Below are 9,134 nucleotides of genomic sequence, written 5' to 3'. Positions count from 1 at the left end.
TCATAGCACTGGCTCCCCATGGAGACTCCATCCAAAGAGTAGGACACAGATAGAAATCAAAAACTTTATTACAAAAATAAGTTACACTCACCTCCATTTTACAGTATAAAACAATTTATTTGCAGGAATGCAAAAAACGTTGTTGGCCACCAACAATAGTTTAAAACTGCTAACATCTTTTTTTCAAAAGGTGGTTGTTATGATTTTATTGAGGGAGTTAACTGTATAGAAAACTGGGATTGAATAGCACAGTTTCCTTTTTGCTATACCTGGAAATAGAAATCATTCACTGCAGTATCCCTTCTACCACTATGTGACAATGATCCCTCACCAAATCATTGCAGCTAACGTTAGGCACACATGCTCACTGGTTGGGCAATATGGCAATTCAGTCATCCATCAAGATTAACTCGAGAGATCTTCTACATAGTTGCTGTCTTGGGAGGTGGAAAGGGATCATTCAAGGTTAACATGATCTTACATGATGAAGGATTGATTAGGTTGTTTTACATTATTCTGATGTTGGTTGAAAATGTGTTGTATCAAGATAAAAACAAACCCACTGGAATAATACAGTGGCACAAAAGGGACACTGCAGGGCTTTATTTTTGTTTTTTATTTTTTTAATCAAAGGCAGTTGGATGCCTGTGATGTTGACTCATTTACAAAAGTAACATTTTATCCGAAAACTATACAACCAGTAACTACATACTCTGAAGAAGCAAGGCGGCTAATTCAGTTCAAAATAGGATAAAAGCAGGGCTTGTTCAGACTCATCATATGAGATTGTTTTGCATGCCCAGTTTGACTGTTTGCAGTGTCAGAGCTGCAGCTAAAATGACTATATTACATTAAGTACATCGTTTTTGTGCTGCAGCTCTTGTGCATATTTTGTATGAAAACAAGCCCTGCTTTCATCAATATAGTTTCCCTATTTACAGTACAGGCCGGGTAGTTTAGTCCTCTGTACTGAGGTAGTCAACCAACCCTTTAAAGACAGGTTCTGAAAAGAACCACTTTCCTGGAATGCCTGACTTATCCATGCCAGGTGGGTACACCCTAAAAACCTGCAAATGTTCTCTTTCAAACATCCAGATCAAACGATTAAGATTAACATGGATATTCCGACAATAAAAATTGCGATTAGCACAAAAATATACAATAGCATCAAGCTCCTTTGAGCCACTTCAAACCTAAGAAACTTAAAAAGTGCAAATTCTTCAATAATTATTAAAAAAATGGCATGTTCAGGGACAGGGAAGGGGTAGATTGTTAGGGCAATACATAGAGCCCTGTATATCAGGGCTAGTTACAGGGGCACAGGGCAAAAAGAGGCTGTGGCGAGTATTCAAAATCCTCCGGTCATCTTTTTAAGGTGGCAGTTTCAGAAAAAAAATGAAAATAAAAAAAAAACATGGGGGAGAGGGGAGATGCTTCTTCTGTAAGGCTGGAATATCATTGGACCTTTTTGTCGTGCTCTTTTTTTGTTTCAACATCCATTGCAGCTTACGGTGTAACCCCACACATCAAGTCAGTATCCACTGTGACAGGTCAGGACCGCCCTCGGCCCCGCTTCCCTGCTGGACCAATGAGAGGAGGGAAACTATTAGTACAGGAAAACCATGTTGCACATGTTCCCTATCAATCATCAAACTACCGTTTTATTTAAATTCCATGAAATCCAGACTGAAGCCAGAGTTTTGCCACTAAGGTGGGACTCAGCTAGCCTCCTTGAAATATAGCAGGTTGTGAATGACCTTTGTCTGCTGGCAAACAAGCTGACTGACTAACTCTGAAAGATGACACCTGTCAGGGATTACTTATGAGGCCAATAAGCAGGTGTAACTTTTTAAATTTAAAGCAGCGTGCATGCTTTTGTGCACTGGGTTGTGATAAATACCAACAAATCACTTCACCTCAATCCAATTAATCAATTCCTGAACTTGAAAGACTTCTAAGAAGCACTGACTCAAACGAAAGAGTTTTTTTTTCCCTCCACTAATGAACAGTAGTTATCTGGAACATCAAAGACAGGCTTCATTTGTCACTGCACTGATTAATTTAGCTTTACCCACTTGGAAATTATGAGCATCACAATGAAAAATTTTATCTACCTCTGCTTGTTCCAGGGCCTCCTCGCTGGGAGAAGCCCACTCGGCCCCTCGGTGTGATGCCACCGCGGCCCCTGCTCTGGCTGGCGCCGCCACGGATTCCTCCCCTCACTCCTCGTCCTCTCCCAGTCCCCTGGAAGTCGTCGTAGCCGTAGTATGGGTCATCGTAGCCTCCCCGGTAGTTGTGGTAATCGTATCCATAGTAATCGTAATAGTCTTCATAGCCGTAATAATCAGGAGGGTAGGAATAACCTCCCCGCCCGCCACGTCCTCGGCCTCTCGTGGGTGGTGGCATGTGGGGAGGCCCGTAGTAATAGTATTCATCATACCTGAAAGCGGATACGTAGATTCAACATAAACATGGCATCCTGCTTTATATCTAAATTTTAATTTGATAATATTATGACTACATCAAAGGTTCGAAATGAACTGTTCTCTCTTACATTTGTGTTTTAGCGGCTTGTCTCTGGGCTTTGCGCTCTTTCCTCTTCTGGTCAGGGGGCTTGGCGAAGACGATTTCAATGTGCTCTCCCTCAAGGTCTTTTCCATTGAGATCAGCCAAAGCCTGTGAAATTGATCATGACAGCATTCATTGATGAAGTCCAGATTTGAGATTATGTCTGAAGACGGTTTTTTTTTCGTTTTTTTTTTCCTCCTTACCTTTACAGCACCATCTCTCTCCTCGAAGTGGATGAAGGCATAGTCTTTCAATTTCTTCACCCGCTCCAACTTGCCAAACTGACTAAAGGCCTTTTCAAGTATCTCCTCTGTAACAGTGCTTGCTAGGTTCCTCACAAACAGCACCTTAACCTGGGAATGGAAACACAAGGTTCAGGTTTTTGCAGAACAGGGAACAAATACAACTGAATTAGACACTTATTAGGAAAACTCATTTATGCTAGACTCTTCAGATCTACGTCATGTCAGAACGACAATTTCACTGGAAGTGAAACAAAAGTAGTTTGACCATGTTATTAATTTTATTGTCTTTTCTTAATCTTTCTGCTGTGCACCCCACTGCACATTAAATGATGTAAATGAAATACTGCTTCTACCCTTAGCACACAATTAACAGCATGCTACTGATGACCTCTGGCCCAGTGCCTTACCTTGGCCATGACCTCTGGGTCAGGGTCCTCGATGGGATCAGCCCACTCCACGGTGACCACATTTCCCCACACCTTCACCTTGCCGCTCATCAGCCTGCGCCGGGCCTGAGCTGCCGTCTTATGGTCTTCATATTCCAGGAAGCAAAAGCCACGATTCTTCTTCTTGTCGTCTGGCTGGTGGTACAATATGACATCATTTAGACCCTCTGTAGAAACAAACGGGAGAGAGAAGGAGAAGAGGCAAAAAGTGGTTAATTAGTGGTTAATTAATTCAACAGAAAATAACTGTTTGAACAACGACAAGCCAACAGACAACTTGTAACATGAAATCTGTCTTTACAGCCATAAATACAATAAAAATGATTATAAATGCTAAAATTTAAGACACACTGATTCAAAAATATGAACAACTGAATGGGTTTTATTTCAGTGGTCAATTTACATATTGATAATGGTGTTTTATTCTGGAATGTTAACTGATAGATATTCATTGAATGAAAAACAAGTCCATTGTCAATGATTTAACAAAGTTTAGTGTCCAGTCAGATCTTAGCGGTAAACCGTCATAGTAACGAAAGTCACTCCAGTGCAGTAATGAGGTCATCATTTGGACACATATAGGAAATGTTGGTTTTTTTTGAAAGTCTTAACTCATTTTATAAGGAATGAGGCTGTTGGATAAATTACACAGAATAAGATAAGAAGGGTGGTGCTGACTCACCTGTGACTTTTGCAAATTCTTCAACAATCTGCTCTTTTGTTTTACTCTTGGGGATGGAGCCAACAAACAGTCTATTATTGGCCACAGAGATGCACACGCCGATGTGTTTACCCGGTCGAATTTCATTGTTGTTGCACTGTGGAACGATGAAGGGTAGTGTAAGTAAGAGACAAAAAAAAGAAAAGAAAAAAAAAGGTGTGATAGTCTACATAGTGGAGCCTATGCCAAATTGTTTTGGAGAACAGTGCACATTTGAAGTACTGTATCTTAAGCACACTGTGTGGTACATTAGCTTACTTTGTTCTCTTAACAAACAAATCCTGCCTCTTTCTACTCAAAATTGCAGAAGAATAGACGTACCAATTTGACAGCCTGCTGTGCAGCTTCTTTAGTGCAGAAAGTGACAAAGGCGTAGCCTCTGTTCAGGCCACTGAGAGGATCCATCATCAGGCGCAAATCCCAGATGGGGCCTGCTTTCTCAAACAGCGGAACCAGCTCATCCTCGAAAAGGTCTCTAGGGATTTTGCCTACAAATATCTGCCAGGTTGAGAGAAGAGATTATGGTGTATGAGAGCATGTCTAATTTGAAATACAAGGTAAAGCCAAGTGAGAAAAAGCATTTAGGTTAAAAGGTGTCCAGTCAGGTCTTAGCGGTAAACTATCAGTGTAACCATGGTTACTACAGAAGATAAGAAGTTCTCATCATTTGAACACCATATGAAACCTGAATGCACCAGATCAAAGACTTCACACAAACTAACAGTTTAACACAGTAATTGAATGAAAGTGCATTATTCTTGAACTGTTAAAGAAATGGCACAACTTAAAGATGACATTGTTGACTAATTTTGTACCTCTGTACCGATGGTGGGCTGTGCCCCTGAATGGGCAGACTCTGGTGGAGGACCTCCATACTTCCTCTGGCCTGTTGTCACATCAAGTGTGTAGCCAGTCCTCTCCAGCAAAGCCTGAATGTCAGATGACATGGAAAAGAAAGGACCTTGTTTAATCAACAGTCATGGATCAAATAAGTCTTCTATGTAAGATTCACAGTAAACTTTGGTGTGGAAAGAATAAGAAAGGACCCAAAACTGTCAAATGTATCAGCAGCGTCTTGGTTAAACTTAAGAGATTACATTTATTTTTACTCAAAAGCACTGCAAGAACATTCATACAAGTTGTCCCAAGCATACAATCAGTTCCAACATATATTTTAAACTCAGGTTTAGTTCTCACTTTGATTTTGGCTTCATCTGGTCCTTTATTGGTGTCTGACACTTTGGTCCCTTGTTTCTCTCTCTGTCTGTACGTCTTCATCACGCCACAAAGAAAGGCACTTTTGTTCTGAAAGGGGGAAAAAACAACTAAGTACAATAAATTATAACTGAAAAAAGTTATTAGGACAACTTCTGATTATTTGTTCCACACAAAGAGAAAAAGCTGATACATAAGGCGACAAAAAAGTCTGTCTTGTAGATAAGATCAAAGACAGCTAAGAGCTATTGTGCAATCATAATTCAACTACATAATTATACTTTACACTGCACAGAGGACAATCATCCACTTTGTGCAGAGGCATCATGATGAACTAAATACAGCGACAGTGCTACATGCATACCTGAACATGTGAGAGGTCGCTGTCCTTGAATTGCAAAAGGACTTGCAGAGCACCTTCCTCGTTGAATTCTTTCAGAGCTTCAATTGCTCGATCATCTAAGTCACTGTGTGACACCAAACCTGCAGGAGGGGGGCAAAGCAGAGAGAGAGAGAAAAGAGAAGCTTACTACCAAGACAAAAAAATCCTTTCATACCTTCCTTGTCATTCAAGCACAGAAATTACTGTTCAATTTAAAAAGATCAAAGAGAAAATTTACATGGAAGTCATTTTGCATAGCAAGTATCCTTTAAATAATGTAATGTACCAATAAACATTATAATTAGGACTGAGGGGTGTGACAGGTCTAACCTAATGGGGCTGTATACAGTAGACAGGCTGCACTTTACTCTCCAACCAGCACAGTTTTGCAGAACTAATCACAACAGATGTGATAGTGCAACTCGATATGCCAGTGCTCCTCTATACTGTGGCTGGGAGTTTCTAATGAGCCGGTCTGCATTCTCCTCTATGGAGGGGCCGTCACCTGTCCCAGGCAGCCAAACACCAGACAGCTGCTGCCATTGTTTCTGCCTCGGTCCCATCTGGCTGAAAAGGCCAGACCAGTACTTTTCTAGATCTGACTGACCAAACAAGTCCTGTAATGACTCCCTAACTCTGTCTCTGCAGCTCACTCCAGTACAAACTTGTAAAGTTCTGATAAAAGAAACAGATGTTTGAGCTGTAGCTGACTGCATCATACTTACACCTATTCATGCCTCTGCAAAAACTTAATGGAATGCGGAGAAATTTCATAAGAGATGAATGGGGAGACTGGACAGGCTCACCAAGACACTCACAGGGAGAGGACAAGTCACTCGCCCTGACACCAGTGATCATGCAACCATGTTGGGAATGCAAATGCTGCAACCATTTACACATTTTCACAGCAGTGATGTGTAATTTAACATTTTGTAGCACTGCAGTACCCATTTTGGTAGGAAACCACAAAAAGTTGCTTCAGGATCCCAATTCCCCCATTCAAAAAGGTGATAAAATGACAGTACATGCAAGAAATTGATAAATATAAAAAATTGCATATTTGCATATGCAAGTATATTCACTGTGCCTTACCTGCTATGTAAATTTCATCTAGTTTTTCAGCAACTTTCTGTGGTAAACCAGCTTCTAATAAAGTCTGGAAGTGCTCAGAATGGGTAACTGCAGCAGAGGTGTCCATTGGTTCTTCTGGACCATTTCCATTAATATGTTCTGTGGCCATGTCTCCAGAAATCTGTGTAAATGCAATGAGCCAAATTAATCCTGGGTCAAGGGCAAGACTTGTGATGTGTTCAGGACAGTGGAAAGCCTCAGACTTGACGGGCAAATCATTTAATAAAAAAATTTTAAAAAGAAAAAAAGAAAAATTTGGTTTGACCATTTATGATCTTGAATTCAGGGCAATTGTAATAGTGTTTAAAACACAATATCAGTGCTTAGAGGAAGCCAAAGTGTGCGAAACACGTTATCATGGCTATGTGGTCCTTTACAGTCTGTAGACGTTTCACTATCCTGACTCAACACTTGCAGCTCTCAGCTCAGATGCAGAAGCCCAGAAACCTGTATTTGGGCAGTGGACACAGATGTTTGAACATTGCGCGCAAGACAGAAAATACACATACCAAATTCCCCACGCGAATCAATTATTGGACATCTTGTTAAAAAAATGTTTTAAGTAAGCGAAACTACAGGAGGTGGTGTGTCCATGTGGCAGTATTTTCCGCTCTGGACTAAGAAGTTTGTGCAAATGCAGCCGCGTTCACTTGCTAATGCTGAAATCTCAGCCCTCTTGGTTGCTGCTGGTGCAGAAGCCTTGTCTGCTTTTGGTCTCTAAATTACATGTTAGCTTACCTTCTTCACTGCTGACTTCAGCACAGGCTAGATAGCTGATACACGTGTTCCATCAGAGAGAGAGCAAGTATGCACCCTTTACCTTTCTGTTTATTGACACTTTGGCAGCACATATTGTGACACTGAGGTAAATACTCCACAACTATCACGTTAAATGACCAATCCAGCCATTATTTCCAATGTGTTTGTATTGAGAGAGAGAGAGACTAGGGCAGCTACCTAACTGTTCTCTGTGCACATTACTGTATCCGGCACCGCTGGCCTCAGCAAAACGTGGAGTTCTTCTGTTTTGGCCTTAGCTGACGTTATCCTTTCCTAATATTAAGTTACACACGTAATGCAACCGATATCTTCAAGTATCTGCCAATAGATCTCGTATTGGTAAGCACGTGCTTTCTCAACGATTTTAAAACATTTCTGCAACGTTAAAAGTAGATAACTGTAAACCCCGTGTGCAAATTCAACTTTGAAACTGTATCGTTAACCAATTTAATGGGAGCTAATTGTTTTTATCCGACGTTGATATGTTAACGTTAGATTCAGCAGGGAGGGACTGACTCGCACACGTTGAGGGCTAGCTAGCGGGCTAGTTTGCACAGCTAATGTTAGAGCAACTAGGGACCTTCATCGGGACAATAACATATGCTTTCTCTATTAATGGATCTGAATCTCATATTCTAGTACATAAGTCGTGTGTCCATTGGTACAGTAGCAAACGCGGGGTCGCTAAATCTTGCCAAGACAACTGGCTTTTGCCAGCTAGCTGCTGTTAGCACACAGTGACAATGAGCATGTCAATTCCATGATCTGTCAAAATAGGCTAGCTTCAGTTAGCATGCTAATCCGGACGGATATTTCAGTGAGGCCATTGTTAGAGCGTCATTTAGTCGGCACGGACTTCACCCGCTGACAAAGTACGGATTTTGAATTTAATTAGCTTCAAAGAGGCCTTGAAAGCTAGGGGTTTAGCCCGCTAGATGCGTGGTTTGTCAACGTGCCGCCACATAGGAAGAGTCCATTTTCAAAAAGCCGGTCTGGAGAACTCGTTCACCAACCAGTTTCCACATTGTTTCAAACAGCAGCCGCACGATTCACACTTTTTAGAAACCAATTAAGCAACAATCACGTGAACCAATTAGTAGCATTCGCCCTACCTGCCGCTGGATCACCAACGTGTATGGTGTAGATTATTTAGGAAGATAAATGTGATATTTAAAAGACAGAAAAAGTGTAAAACTCCCGGCACTGGTCCGGCTTCAGTCATTCACTCTTGATGATGTAAAATGGCTGCCACGTTCACGCCTCGAGTTTTGTCTCGTCGATGGGGTTTCTTGGACAGCCCAGCACGGGCTTGCCTTGTATGCATTTTACAGTAGAGCAGCAGGTCGGGCACAGCATCCATCATACTTACTGATGATGAGTAATTTCTAATGTCACGATAACAGCACAGTTTCTGCTTTATACGGGCTTCGCTACGGGGTTCCTGTTGTTTTATCTATGAAAGTCTGCGGAACCATTAGTTACAGAAGCAAAACCTGAACTGAACTTAATACAAAAGTAAATCATTATGAAATAAAATGACGAATTATAACAATGAAATTAATTAATTATAAATAATTTACAACAACCCTGCTACCACCACCGCCCTATTACTTCTACTATATATATATATATATATATATATATAT

At 41.0% G+C, this 9,134-nt stretch overlaps 1 protein-coding gene across 3 annotated transcripts; it reads right to left on the bottom strand.

The window, feature by feature from the left end:
• Positions 1-50: 50 nt before the first annotated feature.
• On the bottom strand, positions 51-8,743 carry LOC121880783 (heterogeneous nuclear ribonucleoprotein Q-like). Of its 3 annotated transcripts, none has more exons than XM_042388302.1 (12): positions 8,601-8,743; positions 6,670-6,829; positions 5,560-5,678; positions 5,178-5,285; positions 4,796-4,909; positions 4,302-4,478; positions 3,942-4,077; positions 3,221-3,426; positions 2,772-2,921; positions 2,555-2,676; positions 2,115-2,440; positions 51-1,580 (listed from the first exon to the last, which is right to left on the bottom strand). In XM_042388302.1, the coding sequence occupies exons 2-12, from the start codon at positions 6,815-6,817 to the stop codon at positions 1,552-1,554; spliced, it is 1,635 nt and encodes a 544-aa protein (XP_042244236.1). In that variant the 5' UTR covers positions 6,818-6,829; positions 8,601-8,743; the 3' UTR covers positions 51-1,551. The 3 variants fall into 3 exon arrangements, with proteins under 3 accessions (XP_042244236.1, XP_042244237.1, XP_042244238.1); XM_042388303.1 differs by having other exon boundaries at positions 51-1,577; XM_042388304.1 differs by lacking the exon at positions 6,670-6,829 and having other exon boundaries at positions 8,601-8,741.
• Positions 8,744-9,134: the final 391 nt, after the last annotated feature.

This window comes from Thunnus maccoyii, chromosome 16 (assembly GCF_910596095.1).
Source record: "Thunnus maccoyii chromosome 16, fThuMac1.1, whole genome shotgun sequence".
In the NCBI taxonomy this organism is placed as follows: Eukaryota; Metazoa; Chordata; class Actinopteri; order Scombriformes; family Scombridae; genus Thunnus; species Thunnus maccoyii.
Note: the sequence above shows the minus strand (reverse complement) of the source record. Positions and strands in the feature narration are given on the sequence as shown.

Bases quoted from the DNA above. Each gene is read 5' to 3' on its own strand.
- LOC121880783 (XM_042388302.1), bottom strand. From the start codon at position 6,817: ATGGCCACAGAACATATTAATGGAAATGGTCCAGAAGAACCAATGGAC. The intron at 2,677-2,771 runs GTAAGGAGGAAA...TCAATTTCACAG, and splicing joins AGAGAGATGGTGCTGTAAAG to GCTTTGGCTGATCTCAATGG. The intron at 2,441-2,554 runs GTAAGAGAGAAC...ATCCGCTTTCAG, and splicing joins CAAGCCGCTAAAACACAAAT to GTATGATGAATACTATTACT.